Source organism: Corapipo altera, unplaced genomic scaffold, assembly GCF_003945725.1.
Source record: "Corapipo altera isolate COAL_440 unplaced genomic scaffold, ASM394572v1 61411, whole genome shotgun sequence".
Classification (NCBI taxonomy): domain Eukaryota; kingdom Metazoa; phylum Chordata; class Aves; order Passeriformes; family Pipridae; genus Corapipo; species Corapipo altera.
The window spans coordinates 21,576,450-21,603,653 of record NW_020884875.1 but is presented as its reverse complement, the minus strand read 5'-3'; the positions used below and the strand labels follow the sequence as shown (position 1 = coordinate 21,603,653).

The window sequence follows — 27,204 nt, the reverse complement described above, 5'->3', positions numbered from 1 at the left end:
AAAAAGTCTTTTGTAGCATAATGCTAATCTATTAGGTACTCACAAGAAAAATCTTGCAAAGTGAAAAATGGTAAAAATTCTGATGTTGGTTGTTCATAGGTAAAACTAGTCCATTGTGAATATACTTGCATGTGTGCAGCTGAATGAACCCCACACAGTTTGGGTCTTTAACCAGCAGTAAGAGTGCAAATTTTCTCCCTATTCAAAGTGGTTTTTCACTGTTTTTAAAGATACTAGAGTGGTGAGGGGAGGATAGAGTTTGTGTGTGTGTGTGTGTATGTGTGTGTGTGTGTCTGTGTGTGTCTGTGTTTGTAAATGTGATTGTTGCAGTAGTAAAAGGATTAACTTCTGAGATGTTCCTTATTTGGTAACTAAATCAAGTCCTTTTAGGAAATGTTGTCTGTGAATATATGAAGAAAATGTGTACTCACCTCAAAAGAGATACTAACTGTCTTTAATTTTAATTCAATGAAATTGGGAATTTGTTAATTTACTTAAATCTCTTCTACTAATTTTAAATTTATTGTTGGGGAGTTAGTCTGTGGTTTGTGGAATACTACTTCAAAAGCTACATTTATGTCCTCACACTTCAAGTAGAATCTTCATCATATTTTACCTGAGAAGCATCTGGAAAAATGCACAGCAGCCTTCAAAGACTGAAACTCACTTTCTGTTTTCTTGTGGCTTTCAGAAAATGTTGATCATTAGTTGTAAAGTTTGTTTATCATAATTACATAGCCATGGACAGACTCTTGATTTGTTTCTTTTGGGGAAAGGAGTGATTTTTATAGAATGTGTTCTCCCCCCTTCCCCGCTGATCAATAACCATCTTCCTGATCTTATGCTTCCCTTTTATCTGCATCCTCTGGCAGGTCTCAGTTCTTCCTGAGTTCCTACAATTGCTATAAATCAGGTGCAAGAATTGCTGCCTTGTATTGGGATAAATGATCACTGTTTATTCACTCATGCTAAGTTGCCCCTATGATAGACAGCAGCTCTTTTCACTTGGGCTGCTGAGCTTTCAGCTGGGAGTGCATAGTATTCAGCAGAAAGATTTTTGGCAGTCTTGGGACAGATTTTCTGAAAAGCTGTTACCTTGGAGAAACACAGTTCTTACTTTTTGGTAATGCTTTTGCCGTTGCTTCTAAGTTTGTGCTATGTCTAGAAGCTGATACACACAGGGATTGTTCTAGTTAGAGCTGCAGGAGGCGTGGCTGCAGGAGGAAGTTTCTTCTATTGTTCCTGTGGGAATATGTCTGTTAGAAACATATTCAATAACTTCTAAATATGTCATTCATTTGTACAAAGCTGCTTAGTGTATTTATACAAAAGCCTGGCATTTTTTCATTTTAGTACATATATTGTAATTTCAGATAACTTTATGCCAAGAAAATGGTGTGGGTGTAGCAAGTGCTCTTTCTAATTAGAATAGGAATGCGTAGTGCCAGCTGATGAGCAAGCATCACTCTAGAAACTTACTCAAGGTGCTAGCACATGCTAAAATCTGCATGGAAGCTTCTTTGCTGCTTTTGTAATCAAGGCATGGGAATGCATTTTACAGACCCAATTCATTTTTCTTTGTATACTCAAATTGTTTTCCATAAGTTACTTTCAGTAGACTTGTACTCACAAGTTTTGATAGAAGATAAGTGGTCTCTTCTGTCCTTTTTTTTAGACATAAAATCTCTGTAGTACTGTGCTTCATCAAAGGTTTTCAAATGCTTTCTTTTTAACAGTAAGGCTTTGGTTGAACATGGCATGTTCTTTCTGGGGCTAGTAACCAGTAGCATGGTGGAACTGTTTATTTCAGAGGAGAGGCAGAGATTTTCTGAGGGGGATTCTCGCTAGGAATTATACAACTGCTACATTTGCCTAAGGCAATGCTAAGGTCTTTTTTTTTTTTTAATGCTGAGGTCCTCCAGTTATGTTTGGTGGGAAATGGGGATTGGAGCCTTTGGGTAATTATAGTGCTTTCTGTAATTAATCATTATTTTTAACAAAGCTGTTAAAATATTTAGCTTCCACCAAACAAAGTCTCTCATAGTGGAAGGGGAGACAGTTCCTGTTTCAGAAGAGGAACTAACACAGGGTTTTGCAGAAGTGTCTTCTTTGAAAAGCAGCTTGCCTTTCTGGTAAGGGAATATTTAGCATAAAAATCAATCATTCAAAATCTGACAAATTTGACCAAGTGTATGTCAGATATGCATAAGGAATTATTTTATAATCCAAACTTTCTGCCTCATTTGGGTGCTTTTTGGAGCTATGTTTTTATAATTCTATCATTTTGGTCTGTTTGGTTCTTGGGTTCAGTGAATTGTATGGTCTTTTCATCATGATAGAGAGTTGCAAATTTTAAAAAAGTTGGTTTCATTCTTGTCCTCTGTGTGGAAGGGTAGGAGTTCACCTCCTCTTCCTACTTTCTCCATCGAGAAAATCTCTCTGTATTGGTTAATTTTAGAAGTAATTTGAAGTAATTTATCTGTATCTGTTAGTAATAATAATAATAATATCTGTTATTAATAATAATATTAATAATAATTAATAACAGATATTAAGATATCTGTTAATGAAAGGAGTAGTTGGTGACTTTGGAAATCTAGGCACTTGGCACCACAAGGTACATTCCAATACGTGTTAAACATGTTATATTTAACATCCTCAGTGCTATTAATTAAGTCCATGGAACAAGGCACCCCTCAGATCTTCAGTTCCCATTGCCCCCCCCACAATGGCCTCTATACTCTGATCGGATACAAGATGTTTGTTAATCAATACTGGACCATATCTTCTCTTTTGAAAGAGTATGTAGTGTTACAGATAGGTCTAGCTATTATTTATCAAGACTCAGATTATCTGAGTTGGAAAAAAAAAGTGATTCAGAAGGGCTAAGACAGAAATGGATTATCTTTTTCCGCAACAGTCGGCAGGTGAACCATCTTCTGCTCTAGGTACATTGTGATATTTTGATGATATAATTTCTTCAGAAAGGTAGTGGAACTTCATACACACTTCATTCTCTTCTAAGCACTGCCAGTAGTCACATTTCCTGTATTACTTGGTGCCCTTGAAAGCTTTTGAAACAAGTAGAAGTCTGTATTCTGAACCAGTTTTGTTCTGTATTCTGAACCAGTTTTGTTCAACTTAACTGAAGTTGTGCTTTGTTCACACTCTGAAGTTCACTACTCCAAGAAAGTACAGGAAATTAGAAAATTTGTCCCAGGAATTTCTGTTCTTCTCAAGCATCTTTTTTTTTCTTTTGGAATATGGGGATGTTGAGAAAGAAATTTCATTTTGATAACCTCAGTTCTGTATTAACTTGTGCTTTACCACTGTTCAGATGCCAGTGGGTTATTTTTGTGTATAATTAAGTAGTTCAAAGTTAGTCACTCACTTTCAGACCAAACCTTTCCTAGAACATTACATAAAGTTCTTCTTGTTTTTCAAGGTTCAGACCTGCTCCAGAATTAATTTTCAGATTCAAAGTTTATGCCTCGAGATCTTTTGTGCTTTTCTAAAAACTCCAAACACTGTGAACCAAAAAGCTAAAAGGAACTCTGAGTCTTCTAGCAAGGGCAAAAGGGAAGATGACCTTGGAAATTACATAAAACCCCAGAAAGTAACCCATCTTTTTTCAGATACTCTTTTTCAAATTGATTTAGTTTTTTATTTTATTCGGAGTTGCTACATTTTCGTTTGGGCTCTTTCATGCATAGAATTGTGTGGTCACTGTTAGATTTTAGGCTGCTTCAAAGACACTTTTGTGTAATACCGCTGTTTTAAAAGATTAAGGAGTTCTGCTTTTACTTGTAAAAAGCACTGTTCTTTGGGATTTTTGAGAAGAATAATGAAATCATTAATCACTAACCATTTCATTGGGAGGCTAATATTTTTTTTAAACTTAAAACATTAGAAGAATTTACTTAATGAGACAAACCAACTTGTATGTGTGTGTTTTTCCCTATATATTTTATCCCTGAGGATCCATTTTACCCACTTCTTTGGAATCTTACTGTGGATTCTTTAAATTAGGAAGAAGTGAAGCCATAATAACTTTATTTCCAATAATGGGATCAGTTAGGGGGCATTTGGATGCCTGCTGTGGGCCCTTCTTTTTTTTGGTTCGTTCCAAGCCCATAGCAGCAGACACACACATCCCAAGAGTGTGAATCTGCCGGAGCAAAACTCTCAAAACTACAGTTATAGGTAAGTAACCTTTTTCTCTTACCTTTTAAGTTCTTATCCAGCTCCTCTCCCTTTCTCTCCATTACCCATCTCCCCCATAAAATTCCCCAAAGAGGAAACTAGTAGAAGAACACTGTTAAGTATGGTTTGTTTACATCTAATTTTATGTAGCCAAAAATTAATGAAATGACAGAATGTGTAATTATAACCAGTATATTAGCATTAATTTCCAAAAATATGTTATAGAGGGTTTATTTCCTTAAAAATGGAGCTAAAAGTTTAGCAATTTGTATAGTAATCTCACAGATTACAGTCACTAATACTAGAAAATGAAACAAGAGAGTGTGGCAGATTGTGTGTCTGTGTAGTAGGCCATTAGGTATCATGTTTTGTATATACAGGCTTTCATTGGGTCTGCATAGACATAATGGATGAAACTGATACCTCCTGTAGCTCTTCCAAGAAAAGCAGCTTTGCAGCCTCCAGTTCCTCTAGATAAGAGGTTTCGTCCTTGTGTGTGTTCAGACATGTTTTAAGAAAAGTAAGGGGAAATTCCTCTTCTATTCAGAGGAATTGCAGTGAAATGTTGCAATGTTTCCATCTGTCTGGGAAAAGTTACTTTTATAGTTGAATGAAAAATACATTTGTTTAAAAAAAGGAGAGGCATGTGACAGCTCAGTTGGTTGGAGCGTGGTGCTAATAATGCCAAGGTTGTGGGTTTTATCCTCATACGGGCCTGTTAGATGGATGACAGGATTTACCATATTACTTACCCAGTAATGACTTATATTCTAGGACAGTAATTTCTCTATAGTGGATTTAAATGTTGATAAAGAAATTGCATGAGTAATTAAAGAATTTAATCCCAGCATTTCTGTAGTTCATATTCGCTAAATTTTCCCTGACACCAACCTAAGAGGACACAGACTTCTTTTCATTGTCATGCAATATAAATGTTACTGTATCTAGTCAATTGAAGATATTTTTAATATCCCGATTTTGTGCAAGGTATGATGTCAGAAGAAAGTCAATACCTGGAATGGAGATTTCAAAGTCTTTACTTATTTCTGAAGTTTTCTGTTTATGCTAATGAATTAAAAACTAGTTGGATATGGTAGTGTAAGTGATACCTTAAATAAGTAGTTTTCATTGTCTGATGTTAGTGTGTTGTCGCTGATAATGTCGGAACGGCCAAAGCGACACAGATATCAAACAGGTTGACCTGACAGAACTGTCAGGTCCTCTGTCAACCCTGACAGTGTGTTGCATTTTTCTTGTGAAATTAGGTGCTGCACTGCCTATTTCAAAGTAAGTGCACTTTAGCTTTTGCTCAGATATTTTGAGTTTACAGAACTATAATTCTGCACAAAGCAATCACATGGATAAAACCCGGCACTTATGTCAGAAGAATCTATCTCATAAGTAAATTAAAATAATATTGTTTGTAAAAGCAATATTAAATTCAGGGAGGTGAAGTTACAGCTTCCAATCTCTAAACAAGTGTAGATATTTGATTACACTTTTCTGCAGTTCAATTCTTGTTATTTCCTACTGTAATATTTCCTTTGTATTGCTATAGTTGACAGAGAATAATGGCTTACCAGACATCCTTAAGTAGAAAGATTAATAAAATCATATATCATTCTGATACAGTGACAGTGTTATTACTGTATTTAAGGAAACAAGCAAAACTTCAGAATCTTCATTTTGATAAAGTCTACTACACCCTAAGGCACGTTAAGACCCCTATAACCTTTTTGTATTTTGTCCTGAATGAGTTTAGACATCCCGCCTGATGGACTTTCCTTTTTGTACAGTGAACAAAAGTCTTTTAACAGATTGCTAAGAATTAGCAGCTGTTCCTGTTCAGATTCTCAGAAATCCATTCCTTTGAACTGCAGAAGCTAGAAGCCCTCTGGATTCTTCCTTAGAGATTTTTGGAATTAGATTCAGTTCTATAAGGCTTCCTATACCAGCTTCATGACTGTACTTTCTTGGTTTCTTCTGTAAGGGAGGAAACAGTGAGAATAAAATTTTTGACCTGTGTTTGCTGAGTCTCTCCTTCAACGGGAGGAGCTTGTACTGTGGAAATCTCTTCTACTGATGGGAAGATTCTCTTTGGTTGTTCAATTCTTTTTTTTATTGGAATAGGACTTTGGGGGGAAGTCAGGTGAGAGCAAACTCTCGTGGTTTTTGATCACATGTATTAGTGAAGTAGAAAAGAATGGATATTTCCCGTCACTCCATTGAAAGATCATCCATCAGTACCACTGAAGTAATTTTAAACCTTCCTTGTACACAGATTGGATTACTGTGGTCTACAGAGCACTGTTGGTTGGAGGGACAGGGCACTTACACAACTTTGAAGAGATCTGTGAAAAATAAGTAAGAAAAGAAAACAGTTGACAGTAAACAGAGGTTTGTTATTTGAACATACAGCTGAGTGTTGCCTATTGAGAATTTCTAATCTTGATTATTAGCTTAAATAAGATAAGCTTGTAATTGGGCCTCTGTCTGACTTGTCTCTGAGGTTGTTAAAAAGTAGATTTGACAACATACCATAACCTCTTAGGACTGGTATACTTGGTTTAAATGTATTAATTACTTATTTAAATCATTAAATAAGTGGTATTTCAAATGAATGAAGGCATATCCCAGTAATCTCTGACGAGTGTTAAAGCTTTAAAAGTGTAAAACTCTTGATTGTTATGCTTTACGAAAAGTAAGTTTGTATTTTCAATTGCCATCGAAAGGGTTCATCCAGAATTCAGCCTTAGAGATCAAACTTATTTGTGGCTGTGAAGAGGAGTATGTTCACATTTAACCATTCTGGATATGAAGTCTATAACTGAATCCCTTGCAAAGTCTAAATGGGCAAGCGATAATTTTTCTATTATGTCTATTTTGAAGTCTATCAAACAGTATTAGTGTAGTGAAGTGTTACTATTCTATTAAAATAAAGCTTAGCAACCATGCACATTATTATGTAACTTACCTTTTCACAGATACTTACGAAAAGCCCATTTCAGTTTGCTAGGCCAAGCAGTTCTAGAAGTTTTTAGGCTATCATCCAATTATGCTCAGTTGGTGAAAGGGTTTAATCTGGGGCTTAAAGCAGTCATCAGGTTTGCAGGAAAGCAGTAACATAGGAGACTTCATCACTAATGGTGTTGTGGCTGCTGCTTTGGTAAGATGCCAGGTTGAATAAAAGAACAGAGGTATTTCTTTAATACAGCTCCCCTCATCCAGCTACTGCTTCTAACACTTAATCAGCTTCCAAGGATATCTGTTTTCAGGATGGATGTTCTTCAAATCATGATTGACTCGTAATTTCAGGAGAGAGGTATCTCGGGGTATCTGTGGCTATTCCTGTGCAATGCTTTTTTGCACAAAAGTTCCACAGTATTTAATTAAATTCTAAATCTGAAAGTATTCATAATTTTAATATGCAGATATTTCCAAAGATGGAGGCCACAGTTGTCTCCAGGAATACTGTTTCTAAGAGGAGAGGTAGGAGACAACCATTTGGAAATCCAGCTGATTTTTTTTATCCATGTCAAGCTTGTGGTTCCTGTAATGTTTTGTTTCTTGTACCACAGTGCATCATTTAATTTGATAGAACATCTGTACTACTTTTTAGTTTAAGCTAGCTTATGAGTTTCAAGGTACTGAAACTCAGGTACTGAAACTCAGGTACTCACTTTTGGTGAGTGTGTTTCAGTGTACAGAGAAAATCCTTGTGAATTTGTCAAGTCAAAAGGATGTATATATAGATTAACTGGGATCAGACTATGCTCTGAACTGTCATAAATTTGTTAAAGGAATTGGACAAAATGTTTTTGAGTGTATCTACATCCTCAGAGAGAGGTGGAGGAGTGAAAATAGTTTTGAAAAGAATCTGAAAAAAACAAACTTGCATGCCTGATCTCTAGTATGGTCAGAAAACTCTTCTGTGTCTTACTACATATTCTTTTTATTATGAAAAGTGTTACAAAGACCAAAGCAAAAAGATCCTGATCACACTTCATGGTCTCAAGAGCTTGTGAGCTTACATGTTTGGAACTGTGGCAAGCTTTGTATCTATGTCTGTAAGATTAGAAAGAAAGACATTACTCTGGTATATTGGCAAAATCCTATATTCCCATCATAAAAAGAAATTCTACAGTCTATGGAATGAAGTAGATGAAGCTTGGATACTGATGCCTTGAAAGATATAGAGTATATTTCAATGGATATTGTAGAAGTTCCAAAGGTCATCTGTTCCGCTTGGGTCTCGTGACTTAACAAAGTAGATGTATGCAAACTTGCATATATTTGACTGTAAAAGAGAAGATATGAAGACGTCTGTTTTCAGAGGTTAATTACTCTCTCCTCACCTCTCTGATTCTTACTCTCATATAGTTGCAAGTGAGTTCAAGAATTTATAAAGCCCTTGAAGCCCAGTGGTATATTTCAGCTTTCAAATTTCTGCAGCTATCATGGCAACTTAAAAAGTTTTTATGCTCATTCAATGGAGTTTTTTCATTATGTTTGATGAAGATAGTGTTACTATGTATTCATCCTACCTTTTGTGCCTTAGTTCAACCTGATATTTTCATATACTTGGGACAACTTTTTTGTCCTGGATCCAAAATTCTCATAGAGGCAAAGCAGTAATGATCAAGTCTAGTTTTGAGGCTCACCTTCAAGATGCACTGGGAATAAGAAGAAATCGGAGTGATCTGTAACTGTCTGCAATCACCTTGCCATCTAGGAAAATAAGGCTTTGAAGGTGTCCCTTTCTTCTCAGATAAGACGTCAAGTTACTAAAAGACCAGTATTCTGTTGTCAAGAGAAATGAAGAAGGTGCATCAGAAGAGCCATGTAGTTAGAGGGAATATGTATGCCAAGTTGTGATGTGATCATCTACTTGTGTGTTCTAACAATTTGACATTTTGGATGATGAAGAACAGCGACATGTTGAGCCTGGTCGCTTACAGAAGTCCAAGCAAGAAAATTGGTCCTACTTGAATTGTTTTGGTTGTTTAATCTTGGAGCCTTCAGCATGAGGGCTCTGAAAGGTGAGTTTTGGTTGATCCGACCATGGCTGTTTAAAGCATCACTGCTTGTGGCCATCTGCTCCTGTAGTAGGCATAAGAGAGGGAAGCATTTTCTTGCTCTTAACTGACTCATTCAGCCTGGTAGGTTAATGCAAACCACCTCCACTAGTGCCTTAAGGTGATGCATTGGACAATAAAAAGCACTTAGAAATATGAATGTGTGTTCCCTTCTGCTACAGATGATAACCTCAGTTAAAGGAGTGGGACAGATAATGAATAACAGTAATGTCTTAAAGACTTCTGTTAGATCCACCATCAGAGCTTTACAGGACTTTTTCAGTGTGGCTGGCATTTCTGGACAATAACAAAGCTGACCAACCTTCTAAGAACACAAGTTTCTCAATTTATGTTTCAAAATTTAAAGAGTTTTAATTGAGAAATAAGGTAATGATGCGTGTGGATGTATGTATATTTGTTTTAATCAGTAGTGTAGGGAATAAATCTGTGTAACTCCCCATATGAATCCAGCAGTTGCTGTAGTACAGATGAAGCAAGAATCTCCATGCTAAAAAGCTGCACCTTTGATTTGCCAAATTTATTTTGCTTCACGTGTCTATCATAAAGTGGGCAGTCATTCCTACAGATTTTGTTTGAACTATGCAAAGTCCTTTTTTTGCAGTTGACCAATTTCTGCATGGAGTTTACTGTATTTGTCTTTACTGTCTTCCAGCCATCAAATCTTGTAGAAAATTTTGAGGTTCTAGGAAGTTAGAGGTATCCAAATAGATTTGAGAATGAAAAATATGGTGAAAAAAGCCTATTCATGTCACTGGAATCGACCATGTTACTACTTGTTATTATGTCCTAATTTTAATTTTGGAGATGACCCTTCAAAGTTTCAATTATTCTAAGTAAGAATCTTCTAAAAATTCAGAAGAAATTAGAAGTCATATGTTATAATTCTGGTTTACAATTCCAGAGGAGTATTTTTTTTTTTTTCATTGGCATTTATTTCCCTATTTCTTTGTTGCATCCTCCTTGCCGCTCATTTTCCTACTCTGAAAAAGAAAACTGTTTTGTTGCATCTGGTGATAGGGCACCACAAATCTAGGCACAAAATATGTTATTTTTCTTACGTTGTACTTGTGGTCTAGGCATTTTGACAATAGATCTATGTTTAATCATTCCTTAACCTTGAAATAATATTCCCTGATTACAGGGAAAGTAATTTTTTTGGACAAATTACACAGTGATAGTTGATAAAGGAGAATATAAGCCTTTGTGCAGGTAGGGCTTTTAGTTTTCACGGCAGAAATTAATTTTAGTTTAGAGTTCCATGTTGGTTGAGTAGAGTATACTCTTTTGAATACTTCCATGTACTTCTCCTTTCTATGAATACGGATTCTACCAAATTACGGTGTGTATGGTTGGCTCACTTTATTTTTCTGTATTCTACTCCTAATGATTTTTTAATGTAAATTGAAAGGCTTATTGCAGAGTCAGGCTTTTGACAGAAAATTATCACTGAACTTTTAATTTCATCTATGAAAAGCATTATGATCGCAAAGAGAAACACTCAACTTTTTAAGTGTATAGTGGCCCCCCACCTTATTTGTATGTGTTCAGGTATAGACTCCAACCCTTGATGTACTGCTTTGCTTCAGGGAGAAGCATGGAGTGGTGGAGTTACTTTATCAGTTTTGTTCGTTGTTTGTGTGATCCCTGGCTAAAATATGTGTGAAGTCCGACTGATGCACTGAACAAAGGAAGAAAGGCCTCTGTCTTAATCATTGCAGATCCTTGCTTAGTACATATATGGTGAAGAAGGTTGAATCTGCAGAAGATAAATAGTAGTATTCCTGAAAAAGTAGTTGTAGAGGTGCATGTTAACTTTGTCTTTTCAAAATTCTGCTTCAGTGTAATTGAGTAGTTTGGGGGGTTTTTTAAATGTTTTGTTTTGTTTTGTTTGATTTTGGGGTTTTTTTTGGTCTTTATGTATTGCAGCTGCTTTATTAGGTGGATCTCTTGGGAATTACACAGGGTCTTTGATTTTATATGTTCTGAGGGTAGGTCTTTTGAATGATTAATTGGCATCTGTGGTAGACTGAAAATGAATTATAGTCTGAATATATTAAAAAGTATTAGCTAGAGAAGTCCCATTCTTGCTTTCAAATTCAGTGGATTTTGGTGTGTGTGCATATACATACTGAGGAGGATTCATTGGTGGGAGTGGAGGGGAATGGACATTCTTGCTTGGACATTTATCAGTCTTTACATGTAATATGTGATTTTTTTTCTCTTTTTAACTTGCAGATAAGCCTCTGAAGAAGCGAAAACAAGAAAACAAACCGCCAGAGGCTGGGGGTGCTACTGGAGGAAATAGAGCAACTTCTCAGGAGACAGGTTCTGCAGGAAATGGGGCAAGGCCTGCCTTGATGGTTAGTATTGATCTACAGCAAGCAGGAAGAGCAGACTCTCAGGCAACAGTAACTCAGGATTTGGACACCATCAAAAAACCTGAAGAAATTAAGCAGTATAATGATGGGTTTGTGTCTGTTCCCCAAGAAGACCCTGTTGGAGTTCTTAAATTTAAACCTGAAAACCATCCAGAAATTTTTAGGAAAAAGTCAGATTTTGAAGGTCAAAAGACAGATGTCCAGCAAAATGAAAACAGACAAATGGAATTTCAGCAAAATGAGAGCAGACGGTTGGAAAGTAAACTCAATGAGAGCAAACAGTTAGAAGTGAAACATGAAAGCAAGCATGAAAGCAGACAAATGGAAGTGAAACAAAATGAGAACAGACAGACAGAATCAAAACAAAATGAGAGCAGACAAATGGAGATGAAACAAAATGAGGGAAAACAAAATAACGGCAAACAGGAGATTCGACAGAGACCAGAGACGCCAAAACAGAAGAGTGAAGGCAGACCTGAAACACCTAAACAGAAGAGTGAAGGGAGGCCTGAAACGCCAAAACACAGACATGATAATAGGAGGGACTCCAGTAAACCATTGTCAGACAAGAAAATTGAAATATCTAGGCACAAACTAGATATGAAATCTGATCCTTCAAGGCTAAAACCTGAAAGTAGATCTGATCCAGCAAAACAAAGGCCTGATGGGCGTTCAGTTTCTGATACACCAAGGCGTGACCATGATAGCCTTAAACAAAGATCTGAGGACAGGGGGGACTCAGAGAAATACAGAGGAGATCCATCCAAGATTAGAAGGCCTGAATATTTGAGATCCTCGAACAAAAATGAACATGATTCTAAGCATGGTATTAAATCTGATGGTTCAAAACCTGAGAAATTTGAAAGGAAATATAGGCATGAGTCTGGTGAGTCAAGGGAAAGGTTTTCTTCTGGGGATCAGAAATCAAGACCTGACAGCCCTCGTATTAAACAAGAAGGTAAAGGAGATTCTAGTAAATCCAGACCTGATAAACCTGGTTTTAAGTCACCCAACAGCAAGGATGAACGAAGGACAGATGGTAATAAGAGTAAAGTAGATAGTAATAAAGCACATGGTGACAATAAAGCAGAGTTTCCCAGTTATTTGTTGGGGGGAAGATCCGGCGCATTGAAACATTTTGTCATTCCAAAAATCAAGCGTGATAAAGATGGCAATGTTACTCAGGAGTCAAGGAAAACTGAATTTAGAGGTGAACAGAAGGACAAAGTAGAGAAGATTGGGCTAGTTGAAGATCTAAATAAAGGAGCTAAACCTGTAGTTGTCCTTCAAAAGCTTTCTTTGGATGATGTGCAGAAATTTATTAAGGACAGAGAAGATAAATCAAGGGGCTCTTGTTTTAAACCTAACAAGAACAAGTCATCCAAATCTAATAAAGGTAAGAATTTTTTAATATTAATTGCATTATATCTTTTTCACTTGTGTTCTTGTATATTTTCTACTTCTATTGCTAGAAATTAAATGCAAACATTTCATAGTTAGGTTATATGCTTGCTTATGTGGTGATTTTGGGGAATAAAGTAAAACTAATCTAAGGACTTGTCATTATTGGAAGTCTTGCTACCCATGTAGCTGAAATGATTTATTTACTTCAGTGCAAGTTCCTAATGTGGCAACACTTAAATGATCTTAAGCTGTATTTCAGCTGCATTAGTTTAACCTGGTAATGTATCCAGTGAAATGTAACTGCTGTATGTACAATTTTAACTGATTTAAATGTGTCCGTATGAGGAACTGGCACTGCTCTAACTAAACAGTGTAGCTGGAGTGGTGGGAAATACTGTGTTTGCAAGCCCTAAGATTCTTTCATATTTTTGATTTGAAGTGAAATGGGTTTTTCCAAGGCATGTTTTGACATGGTGCCATAAGAACATAGTTGCAAAGTCCCATCTGCCTCTTCTCTATAAATACTGTAAATACAAATTCACTGAGGAGTTTCTATACTTGGGACCATTGAGATTAAGCTTACAAAAACATTCTGTCTGTAAGAGAATTCAGGCATCGTTGTCTCTAGGATCCACTATACTCAGAAAGAAGAAAGCCAAACAATTGGCTGACATTTTCAAATTAATAATATGGACAGGAAATAATTCAAAGTAGTTTGTAGGTTTGATATTTGGCTGATTGTCTCTTCTGCAGATTTAACACTTATTTTTAAAATCAGATTACTTTTCTTCTTGGTGCTTTAATTTTGGCTTCTTTTGTTTCAGACTGAAGTAGATCACATTTTGAAATAAATGTTGCTAACTGGTCAGGTTTCCTTTTCTTAAATGTTTAACATTTAAAGAATTTAGATTTCCTATATAGTTATTTTTGTAGAGTTGTCATGTCTCAGAATAGACAAATCAAATACTAGATGAGAAATTTACAGCTGTATGCAGGATGACTTATGAATGCAGGTATATAATGAGTTCAAGATTAAAACATTTTCTTACATAGCTGATCCGGTAAGAAATTATGTAGAAATCATCTTTGTGAATCTATAACTATTTCATGTGCACCTATACAAGGGTGTTGTCTGTATAATGCGTTTATTGTGCTATGCCTGTGTTTTATCTACTAATCTGTTTATATTAACTCTTAAAGACTTAATAATAATTCATTACATGTATTGCCTATTTGTAAAATATTAGCCTCCTTGTTAGGGATTTCTCTTTATCCTGGAAATATCAATATTGTCCCTGTCCCTTTTTGAGGTTCAAAACAGGCAAAATTTTCATTTCTAGTAATAGGGATCTGGAGTTGGTCATAAAATTATGACATCTTTGTTGTCAGTTTAATCAGAAGATTCCAGATGAAACCTTTTTGTGTTCTTTATAGAGAATGCTAAAAACTTTCCGATGGAACTCAGCTCCAGTCTCAGTAGGATAGATTTTGAATTCACACAATTCTATGTGCAGAAAATCAGTTGCTTTCTGAAATGTTTCTGAATTACTTTTTTTTTGTAGTCTGTATTATATGTGGTTATATATGTAGAATGTTTTAGTAATGTGTAAAGGTTTTAATGACTTTTGATGTAATTCTAGTAGCTATCACACGTGACCAATGCAGTAATTATAAAGTCAAGTTTATAACTTCTCTGCAATGTTTTTCTGCTTTTTTTTCCTTTCTGAAGTCATCTATTTCTTGCATAGTGTCAAATAACTTGGGACATATTTTCCAGGGGAAAAGTTGTTTGAATCTGATATGAGTCTTTTTGCTATTGTATTCAGAATAAGGTTCTTGCAATGATACTAGAAATAAGTTTCATGGAAAGGATAACATTGTAACTGTTTTTATCTTAAAAATCACCTTTTGAGTGTTCAGCAGGCAGATTTTTGAGAAAGTGTCTTTGAACTTCAGATTTTTCATGTGTATATTCAGTTTTGTATTTTAACTTCCTGGTAACTCACTTTCTAGGATACGTTATGCTAAATAACCAGGTGAACTCCAGTCTTTGAAAAGGTACATAATTTATAAAGGTATCTCTTCATAAGCCAAAGTCTGTTTGTCAACAGCTGACTGATACAGAAATGTTAATGCCATTGCCAAAATGCCCTTACTCCAATTGAGAGAGATAGTGTTCACAGTTCTGGTTAGTGCCATTTTTAGTTATAAACTTTTTAATACACTAGAAACTGTAATTTTCATAAACCTTCTTTTAGTTCATCCTGTATTACTTACTAGATTGTAGAAATTCTTTTCTAGTATTGCCTTTTAGCATCATTATTCCACTTCTCACATGCCTCTTATTCCATGTAGCTTAGTATATTTTACTTTATCTTATTTCACTTCCTTTGTGTTTCTTGTCCTTTCTTTTTTGCTTTCTCATCCATCCCTTCCCCAAGAAAATGTCTTCTCATGACTTTGTCATTGGTGTGATTTATCTGAAATCTAGTTTAAAATAGGATTGTTCAGCTAGTTCAAAACACCATTTAGATAGTCATTCTGTCTTAAGGGACTAATTCTCATTCATTATAAAACTCAGTAAAATTGACTTCTTTTAAGCTACAATTGATTCTTTGCAAACTGAAAGTCTATACAACTTTTTGCATGGTTTCAGTAAATTTTAGATTTGAAAATTATACCTTTATTTGTACATGTGGATAAGCCTCTCACTGTACTTCAAAAAGACAAAGTAGTATTCTCACCAAATTTTATAGAGATGTTTGAAATTTTGTCAAGTTACGAATGAGAGGGATAGCCATAGTATGTGACTGTTAATATTGAATCAACCCAACAGTCCTTTTTGTCATTTGAAAGGAAGAAGTTACCTTTTTCTCTCTTTCTCTCCTGATTTTTGATCTTTTTCTGAAAGATTCATGCTATACATTGGAGGAAAGTTACAGAATTTTTTTTCGTCGTATTTTGCTAAGGGGTCTTATGGTGAAGTCTTTGTGGCCTGTTTTGTCCAGGTCAGAATGAACATTTTTTTAATCTGATTTTAACATCTGTGAATGCCTTTTATCTTAGTTTTAATGCAAATGTGTGTTGTTGTGGGATCCATGAAACTTTTCCCTTCAAGTGTGTGCCTGCAATGAGGAGGTCATGTTTGCTATCCTTTCTTTTCAGAGCTTCAGCGAATACCTTCTCTACTGCTTTTTAGAGCTATGCTGATCAGCTGTGTTGGGATGGGAGCTGGTAACAGTTTCACGGTTACTGCATTCTGAACAAGACAAATTTTCCTTTGTTAAAGTATGAAACACATGAGTAATGAGAGAAACTGTAACTGTGTAAGGAGATGTCTGACTAGGTTTATAATATGTTTGAAGGATCGTCTTTCCAAAAGAAGCACCTTTTGAGTCTTCTCATATCACCTAAAAGAGTTCAGCTTTTTAAGAAATAAAAAAAGAAATTCTGATCTGAATGCTACTTCTCCATTGTGTAGGTTGTTATGGGATTTCATTATCTGTACAACACAGAACTGACAATGTAGGATTTCGTTGCTCGCTGCAAGTCTTCCTAAATATACTATGTTCTCTGCTACTCTGATCTGAAATTTGAGTGAAGATTTGCCATTACTTCAAAGGTGCTCTTCATACATACTCTTTACAGGATCAGCTAAAAATTTTACTGATTAATCATCTTCATGTCATTAAAACAATGCCTATGGATTTTTTCTGTGTTCTGTGCTTATGTGGTTTGTTGGGTTGTTTGGTTGGTTTTAATTCCAAGTAACTTTTTCAGAACCTGTAGTAACTATAATTTAGCATTTGTATAATATGATGGTCCATCTTTGAGTTCTAGCTGGAAATACTCTTACTTGTAAAACAGAGCAATCAGTTAGGTCATTTTCTCCTAGTAGTAGCTACAAGAAAGGGCATCTTTCAGGATAAAAAGGTTGTGTGGGCTTGTTTGAGTGAACTTGTGATGCCTCTCATGGATTTATAGTTAGCACAGCAGAACTACTTAAAAATACTTTATGGTACAGATGAAAACTGTGGGCAGAAAGAGAGTATCAGTTTTAAATATTGTTTAAGTCCTTCATGTGTAGGATTTCTGTAAGGACAAAATTGGCTTATGGATGTTAACACACTGAATTTTAGGGTTCACTCAAATTCATTTCCAAAATAACAATTTCTTAATGCTGAAACAGAGACACTGAAATCAGTGGGACTGCAAGGAAGTAACTGGAGTAAAAACATATTTCCATTGGGAAGGAGAAGACTGGAACTCAGTTTGTTTACCACAAGTTATGCTTTTGCAAAGATTAGAATTGTGAAAATACACAATTCCATGAATCTGAATTTGAAATCACTCTTTTGTTCCTGGTAACAGTTGTATTTGCATATGTCAAGAGTAATACCTGCTGACTATCTTGCATGTGCATGCACCACCATGTGGATCAAGCAGGCAAAAACTTTCTCCGAAACAGCAGGATGTTTATAATGATTCTTCTCAGCTCAAATCTTTAAACCTTCTTCAAATTCAAATTTAATTGTAATTGTAGATAAGCAACTATGACTTTCATAAGAATTCTATAGTCTTCCTGTTTTTTGTCTTTTCTGAGATATTAGGGACTACCTTCTCTCATCTTAACTAGGCTGGAAGAGGAACTGACTGACCTAGAAGTATTTCAAGATATGTTGGGTCTGCAAAGGATCCATTTTAATATACTGTTTGTTCATTTAACCCTGATTGTTTGTTTTCCCTTTCTGGAATAAAAGGTTCGTGGTTTGAAAAGTATTCCAGGCATTGTTTAGTTAAAAGCCAGCACTAAACTATATATAACTTACTTAGGAAGATCTCATTTGTCTAGCATGCTTTGCACAAGAATGGTTTGTTCCTACGTGCAGGGAATATTAAGATATGATGTGTCCATCCCATCCCAGAAAGTAGCTGGGATTTGTATGGGCATTGTACATACCCTCTGGAGCCTTCATTTTTGGTGCTAGTGTTTCAGAAGTGGATGTTGCATAAACTGGTATTGGTACACAGCAGGAATTCAGCTATTGCACACTGGAGCAATTTCTTGTGTTGGTCTGTTACCGGTAATATAGGTGACATTTTCAACACAGGGCTTTGCGTGGTGGCTGCTTTCCTAATTTTTTCCTACTTTAGACTTTACCACTAAGGTAAATAATTTGATTCTTACTTCTACAGTTATTATTAAGTTTTCTCTGGATAGTAAGAATGAACTTTGAATATGTTACATCGAGTTCTTAGCGGCAACAATAAACCTGACCAAATCCACTAATTTCATTGTACTTTCATTCATCTGAAATGCAATTCCAGATGTTTGCAGATTTAGGAGTGCTTTGTCTGTTTGAGATTTAGGAGTACATTGTTTAATTAGTTCATTTTTGAAAAATTACTTTGGCACACCTAAAGGATACACATTTATTATCTAATTTGTCAGAACAATTTCTTCAAAGTCTGAAACTGCCTTTATAGATGTGGATACTTATTTGAGTTCCTCTTGTTTCTGGGAATTGATAAGGCTATTTTGCATAAATAATTTTTGCAACAGTGCATTGCAATATGTAAAAATGTGGGCCAGCAATTTATCTGATGTCAATTACAATATCCAACACAGACCTGTTCATGTTTCTAAGGATCTAAATGTGCTTGTTAATCTTGGCTTATGTGCAGAGATATGTGCTTGAAATTTTTGGCTTGAATTTTCTTCTGAACAAAGTGTAAATTTGACCAAAAACAAATAGAGGAGAACCTAACATTTGCTTCTAGTAAATTACCTTTTCTGTTGCTCTGTGACAGCTGTTTTAGGTGACGGTTTTCGTGTAAGAAAATTTAGCCTGTTTACTTGAAATTTGGAGGTTATTTTTGCTCCATGGGAACATTACCAACAAACAGAAAAGAAGAGGGTGAAATGTTTTTTTCCTTCGAATTAGTGAACTGTTGTTTGTGTTGAATAACTTTTCCTTAAATATATATGTACTGTTTCATTAATTTCTGAGGAATTTTGCTTTTAGTATTTTACAGTTAAAGCTAAGACCAGCAATCTTTTATTGTTGTTGCTTATGTAATTCAGTTACCTTGAAGAAGCAAAACAAGTAGCTTCACGTGATATTTTCAATGATAGGGGCTGAGAATGTTTCCATGATATTGTGAGGACAAAATAGGTCTTCTTGATGTGCCTACAACTCACGAGTGAGAGGTAAATAATTGGATTTGCTTGCTTACTCCCTGCAAAGGTCTTAGTTGTATTATATTAATTATACAGAATTTTTTCTTTTATGAGAAGAAAAAATCTGAGGAGCAACCTGATTTTATTTAATCGAGGTCTCTTCTTAGGCTCAGTTTTCTTTTGGCTCCGTTTTTAAATTGATTTGAATACATGGGTGGGAAAATACTTCAGTCAAATTTCAGATCTTAATCATTAGTCATCATGGAGTCATAGAATGGTTTGGGTTGGAAAGGGCCCTAAAGATCATATTGTTCCAACCCCCTTCCAGGGATAAGGTCACGTTCCATGAGATGAGGTTGCTCAGGGCCTCATCCTATCAGGCCTTGAACACTTTCAGGGATGGGGAAGCCACAACTTTTCTGGGCAGCTTGTTCCAGTGCCTCACCACTGTCACAGTAAAGAACTTCATCCTAACATCTAACCTAAATCTCTTACTTTGTTTTAAAACAATTACCCCTTGTCCTATCACTATCTGCCCATGTAAAGTGTCATCCTCCCTCTTTTTTTTAATAATCTCCCTTCAAGTACTAGAAAGAGTTTTAATAGAAGAATACTAACAGAAAATTGCATGCTGTGTTTTGCAACTGTACAGAACTCCCCAACTTAATACAATAAATTGAGTTTGCCTAAATTTCAGTGCATATGTTCAAATACAATGACAGTAAAACCCAAAAGCAACCCCCTGATATTGATTCATAAAAGTAAGTTTGTGCAGTGTAGCCTTTACTTTAATTGCCAATCTTGCTCCTTTTTTTCTAAGTACTGCTTTATTTTTTCGTGAAGTATCTTGCAAAACTAGACTGCTTTAACCTCCTTTTGTTGATTTCTATAGTGAATAGCAATAAGGAATAAATAATTTGTGGCTATAGTTGCTACAGCAATCAAATAGGTTGAGGACATCATTGATGCCAGTATAAACGAGAGTTCTCTTGGCATGTTGGGAGAGTGTGTGTTTGGTATATTCCCTGCTTTCTACCTGGATCTTTCAGGGCTCTCTTTGGAAATCTTTTCCCTCCTTCAAATGTTTTTTTTTCTGAGAGTATTTTGTACTATTGTAAAATTCTTTTCGAACCAGTGCTGCTTAGCTGTGGTTAACAATGATCTCTGTTGTATCACACAAATTATTCTGTTGCTGTGTCCAGATTCTTCTCTGACCAACCTGTCAGGGTCCCATTCTAGGCCAGAGCTAAGAACTGGAGTAAAAGCAAGGAGTCAAACCCTCTTTTTTTGTTTGAGGCTGGAAGCCTTTCCTTTGTGCAAGTATTGGGGCAGATGAGGAAAAATTATGTTGGAAGAGATATGTTCAAGCAGGTTCTGTGGAATGTGGGACATACTTCTTCCTAACAGTATTTTTCTCCATCCTACTAAATTGGTTGCAGCAGAGAATCCTGTGGGTGCAGCCCCTAGGGTGGTGGTGAGGGCATCTGTCTCCCACCCCTTTTCTGGCATGAGTGTGTGTGAGGTGAGCTCAGGAGTTATCCTGTTATGGATGTAGTCAAAAAGTGAGGGTAAGGCACTCAATAGAGGGTTATATCCTGTTTATAGGGTATAGCTGTATACCCTTCCATAAGGTATACAGTGAAGAGGAGAAGAAAAAGGAAAGCCACTGGAGTAAATGTACTACTCAGTTTATTTTCACCAGTACTCATTTGATAATGTATTTTTCAGCTGATGATATGGTACTAAGATAAAAGAGGAACTCTTGTTTTATGAGCAGATGTACTTTCCTCATAATGTAAATTCCCCTGAGAAAATGATTGAGATTTCCCTGTGTTTCTCTTCTGTTCTTGAAACTGTTCAGGGCATAAAATTACTTGGGGGAGTGTGAAGCTGATGGGCAGGGGACTCTGATCACCAAGGACTCAATATGCCATATAAAGAACATACTGGAGCATTTGAAGAGTGGAAAGGATATAACTAAATTTGTACCCTTGAGAAAGAACTAAAAATTTTCAGCTTTAACCAGCAAGTTATTCTTCAGTCATGTCGCCTTTTGCATTTCAGTACCTGACTGCTGTATTGTAACAGTACTTAGCTATTTTGGAAAGGTGTTTATTTTCCAAACAGCTTTACAGCATAGGCAAGTACTTCCATTTTGCCTTTTTTCTTTTAATTCCTTATCTAAAATACAACCTTATCTGCATGAGTATTTGCAGTAGCTTTAAACTGTGAGTCTGTGCTGTTGTTGTTACTATGACATGGCTATTCAACGAGAAGGCAGCCCTCTTATTATGGAGTACGAGTGTGTTTTATTTTGTGTAGCACAGACTTTGAAAGTTGTTTGAGCTAACCCAGAAAGAAACGACTTTCTTTCCTTAGTATATGCCTGACATAGGAGGAAAGTTAGACTTTAAGCATTTATTACGTAAGGGAGGAATATGAGGAATGCTCAGAGAGTACATTTAAGGAAGGTGAGTTTGGCCTCTGTGGAATTAGAGCAAGACTGGATATATTAGTCATTAGCAAAATAAGAAAAGTCCTGTAGCAGGTAATGCCTTCTGTGACTTAAAAGGAGCAAAAAAAGGGCAAAATTGAGCTGCAGTAGTTAGGATTTTATTTTCATGCCCAATTGAAGATATGTACCAGTTCATTAGTGCAGAAGTTCAAGAACGTGAGGAGTAGTTAAACTTCAGTTTCTTAACGCTGAGTAACATGAAGTAAATAATCATATCCTTACCCTAAACAGGTGGCACTGTTCCTCTCCTAGACCCTTGTGTGTTTTTATATAATGTCTTCATAACTGGAAAAAGTTGCATTTTAAAATGCAAAATATAGAGATTACAGATATGAAATTGCATTAAATGCAGTTTTTCTTATTACAAACTATCATCCCACAGAAATGGGAACTATAATATTTATATTTCCACTGTATTAACTGTCTCTTAGCAATCCAGAGTTTAGAATTCTATATGTATTTGAATTTTGATTGTTCATTAGTTCATAGGAAATATTACCAAGACCTGTACTCCACTATTTTTCATAGTTTGGAAAGCAAAAATAAATAATCACTGAGAAAATAATAGAGTTTATTGGTGTTGGTTTTGATTTCATGACAGGAACAGCCTCTCTGACCTAAGCATTAGCAAGCATCATCCCCTTTTCCATAGCTGCTTGTTGGAAGTTGTTATATCAAGAAGGTGAAACTAATATGAACTCACTGATTGTTGTTTCAAAAAATAATTGTGCTGTCCATACTGAATGGGTCCAGTAAAATAAACGATGTTACCTTTTTTTGATGTTTAACATCTCTTGAAGGATGATCTGCCTGCATCAGGAAGAGCTATTTGACTTGCAAATTCAAGGCAAAGTGATCCCTCTAAGTATTAGATATGCATAAATATTAGCTAAAGTTAAAGCTGTTCTACAAACATGAAGCTGCAAAAAACAATACTGAGCTTTGAATCAGATCTGTGCTTTTCCATTCATTTTTTAAGCCTCTTGTGGAGAAGGGGAATACTACATCCTCTAGATATTTATAGAAGTCTTGCTACTACACAAGCAAAATACTTTGAAAGGCTTCACAGACTGTGATAGAATATGAGAGAAGGCTTACATACTAATTCCTTTTTAGCTGAGTTTCTCTGGCTGATCTTTAACTGTATTATATTTTGTAAAGAACTGCTTGGTAAGAAAACACGTTATCTTAAGGATCAGTGAACATTCAATAGAAGACGAAGATTCTTGAATTGTCTTGCCAATGACACTAAATTGGGAGGAGCTGTTGACTCCTTCAAGAGCAGAGATGCCCTGCAGAGAGACCTCAACAAATGAGAGATGGGTAGTCACCAACCATATGAAGTTTAACAAGGGCAAGTGCCAGATTCTACTCCTGGGATGGAGCAACCCTGGTTGTGTGTATAGATTAGGGAATGAGATGCTGGAAAGCAGTGCTGGGAAAGGGACTTGGGGATCCTGGTTGATGGCAAATTGAATACAAGTCATTAGTGCCCTGGCAGCCAGGAGGGCCAACCGTGTCCTGGGGGGCATCAGGCAAAGCATCACCAGCCGGTTGAGGGAGGGGATTGTCCTGCTCTGCTCTGTGCTGGGGCAGCCTCGAGTCCTGTGTGCGGTTTGGGGAACCACAATATAAAGACGATATTAAGCTCTTAGAGAACATCCAAAGGAGGGCAACAAGGATGGTGAAGGATCTGGAGGGGAAGCCATATGAGGAGTGGCTGAGGTCACTGGTCTGTTCAGCCTGGAGAAGAGGAGACTGAGGGAGCACCTCATTGCGATCTACGATTTCCTTGTGAGAGGAAGAGGAAGGGCAGGCGTTGATCCCTTCTCTGTGGTGACCAGTGACAGAACTGAGGGGAATGGCCTGAAGTTGTGTCAGGGGAGGTTTAGGTTGGATATCAGGAGAAAGTTCTTTGCCCAGAGGGTAGTTGGGCACTGCAACAGGCTCCCCAGGGAAGTGGTCACAGCACCAAGGCTGACAGAGTCCGAGAAGCTTTTGGACAACGCCCTCAGGCACATGGTGGGATTGTTGAGGCATCCTGTGCAGGGCCAGGAGTTGGACTCAATGGTCCTTCTTGGTCCCTTCCAACTCACCATATTCTATGACTCTATGATTCTCTGAATATCTTCTCTAAGAAACTTTTTGATAATGGCAATGAAGCAAAAACAAGAACTTGTTGTTCTCCGGCAAGCAGAGCGTGTATGTAAGTTGTGGACAGCATTGCATATATTTGGAGAAGCAGTGTAGAAATGGCTGTTCACATATGCAGTTCTTTGAGATTTATTGGTTCTTGCAGCCATTCTGTGACTTCCCTTTAGTTTCAATAATGTGGAGTTTGTTAGCATGCTCTTCTTTACAGTGAGACAAAGAATTTGTTATGATGGTAATTTTCTTCTAGGTTTTTTTGGTTGTTTTAATAGTGGCAGCAGCTTTGACATTACACTCATGCTATAGTTCATTTCAAGCACATTGTGTACACTGATCACACTGAGCACAGAAAATGGAGTTATTTCATTGGTGAAATTCCATTGGTGAAAATTATGGAGTAACCTTTTAGTAAAGTTACTGTCTCTTTCACTATTTAATGCAAGATTTAGCCAGATATTACTGATTAAAGTGAAAAAATGCATAGGTACCAGGTCTTAGCAAACTTAACAAAGAAAGTGGAAAATTGAAAGTGATCGTACATGGGTTTGTAGATTTCAAAGAGGCTTGTGTTGCATATTCTTTTAATTGTTTTAGAAAAATATCCCATAAACTGAAAGGGCATTAGCATGGATTTTATTACCTAATGCTTGTTACCATGTAACTGGATGCTTACAGTGGATTCTCTTAAAGATTTCTTTACTACCCTGAACAAATAAACACTACCTTCATTACAAAGTAAGGAGTTATTAAAGAAGGAATTTAGTAAGATGTTTCCAGTGACTTTTGGGTTGCCCTGACTCAAGGTAACATAAAATAATTGAATAAAATAAGTATTAACAAGCTCATAACTTGTCCCAGAGTATAGAATATTCCTGAATTTCTTCAGAAAGGATGAGAAGTCCTTTTCCATGTATATCAGAATTGTACGTACATGGGCAGTTGTGCTTAACTTGTTTGTACTGCATGAGTAAAACTCTCTAGATTTGGTTATTTACAATCCTCAGCAGCTAAGGAGACTGGCCATGTGACACACTTACTCCAGGGAACATTGTGACAGAAACAAAAACTTTAGTGATAGCTTATAGAGAACCTTATAATAATTCTATTTATTCTCTTTTCTGCTGTTCTCTACTTGAATAAAGTAAGCTTTACTTATTTCCTAACAAAAGAAAAATGTGTAAGCTTATACTGTCATCTGAAATATCTGTAACACAAGAGAGTGCAATTCAAGCATTAGTTGAATTTAGCGCTGGAGAACATAAAAACTTGAACTAAATAAAATTATTTTTACAAATACCTAATGTGTAATGGATACTATGATAATTTATTTATATTTAAGGGTTAAATACAAACCAAGGAATCAGTAAGGAAAGAAAGCAAGGACAGGTATTCCTAGGAGGCAGGAGAGTAGCCTGTGAGTTTTGTTTGCAGTTTGGGGATTTAATGAAACTTTTACTCCTTTACTTGTAGCTGTCTTTTGCAATGTTTTTACTTGGCCAGATTATTTACTGTAGACTTTGTGCTATATGTGTAATCCTTCTGATTTCAATTAAATTAGCATGGCATAAAATTAAATATACATATTAGAGAACCAGGATCTAGGGCCCTTTATCAATTTCACTTGTGGAAATTGTCTTTAAACTTGTACATGTGAAGCTCTTCAGGCACTGTGCAGACATTCAAAGTGTGGGGACACCTGCTCAGGAGCACAGCTGTGCAGCATCCAGATTAGACCTGGCTGTCAATCCTGTCAGCTGCTGGTACACACAGAGGAGATGATCTGCCCATGCTGGCAATACTTCTGCCTGTCTGAAGTCAAGTGCCCAGCCCACAGAGATTAACATGTCACAGAAGCATGGTCAACCACACCATGAAATGTTTTCTAGTAATTTTGAAAGCAATATTGAGAATTTAGGTAACTTTAGCACATGATGATTTTATAAGGATGGCCACTTAACACAAGTAGATACGTGACCACAGCATGAAGGAAGCAGGGACAACTTTTACTATCATTTTATTTTGTATATGTTTCCCTACCTCACTTCAAAATCCCCAGTATTTGAAGTTAAATTGTTTTTCTAAAATGTGCTTAGATGAGATGACTTGCTGAATACGTTAGACAATGTAAAATTATTCTCTAATCATTGATTTTGTTGCTTCTAGGCAGTTTTTATGGATGTAGATATATGTGAAAATAGTAATATATGAAATTTCTTTAAAAATTTTGATGCTGGAATCTCATATTAAAGCTGTTCTAATTCCAATTAAAGATGTTTAAAGAGAGAACGAAAAATGCAAAGACCATTCTTGCATTAGAAGTTAGGATATTAGTGTAAAAATGGAATAAATTTTATAAAGTTAGGTTAGTAATGTAGTGAATGCAATTAAAAAGTGTATTATCATCCAGAAGATGTTTTTCTGAGAGGAGTGTGTCTGTGTAGCAACTGGCAGGTGATTTCCTTTCTAAAAAAATGTTAGAATGCCTTGGCATGGAAAGAGAGGTGCTCATGGCTTATGTTTGTTCTGTTGCTGGAAAAAGATCAACAGTTTACTCTGATAGCCTTCAAATCTGTGTAGTAGATTCTTTGATAAATAAAGATAAGACATGAAATAAACAAATCCCCAAGAAATACCTTTGAATTAATTTGGTTTCCTTGTGTCAGTTGGAAGAATTTTGGCTGCAAATATCCTTCACTTGGACTGCATATGGGTCTAATCTTAGTTTCAAAATGTGATGAGAATGTTGTGATATTGTCTACCTGTTTACCACTGTGGAAAAGAAACCTGATGTGTGGTTCAGCTAGCTGCTTATTTGTATTAAATAAAAAAATTTCAACTTTGTTTTATGACAAAATCAGCCAAAAATTTGTGTACTAGTAGGAGGTAAGAAAAAATCTGAGGTGGAGGTGGGGTTTTCAATGATTTGGCCTATATTTAGGGGTAAGACCCCAAAAGTTTTGCCAGATTGTCCTTCCTTACTGGAAAAGGGAATATTACTGTCTTGTGTACACTAATTAATTTGAATGAGAATAAACAGAAATGTTATTGAGGACTAAGAATCCATAATTTACTTACACTGTTAGAAAACTTGTTAAAATCAGAGGCTGAACTTTGTGGAAGTAGAATAGGGATATCATTTTACAAAGGTAATTCAGCAGTTTGAATTTGTTTTACATACCTGACAATATTTTTTTTAAAGGAAATGTGTATGCAATTTATTGTGTTAATTTCTAACTGTAGTGTGAACAGTCCATGCAACTTTAAAAAAGGTCTGTC

General features: G+C 36.0%; 1 protein-coding gene across 6 annotated transcripts in view; it reads left to right on the top strand.

Moving 5' to 3' along the window:
- Positions 1 to 27,204, top strand: part of NIPBL (NIPBL, cohesin loading factor) — a 161,522-nt gene that overhangs the window by 91,820 nt on the left and 42,498 nt on the right. For 4 of the 6 annotated variants that reach the window (XM_027634340.1, XM_027634341.1, XM_027634343.1 and 1 more), the window contains one exon: positions 11,535 to 13,073. The exons of 1 other annotated variant lie outside the window; for it this stretch is intronic. In XM_027634340.1, coding sequence (XP_027490141.1) covers positions 11,535 to 13,073 — 1,539 coding nt within the window. Of the gene's footprint in view, positions 1 to 8,916; positions 9,243 to 11,534; positions 13,074 to 27,204 lie in introns of those variants that run through there. One more of the 6 variants, XM_027634344.1, reaches the window with a different exon arrangement.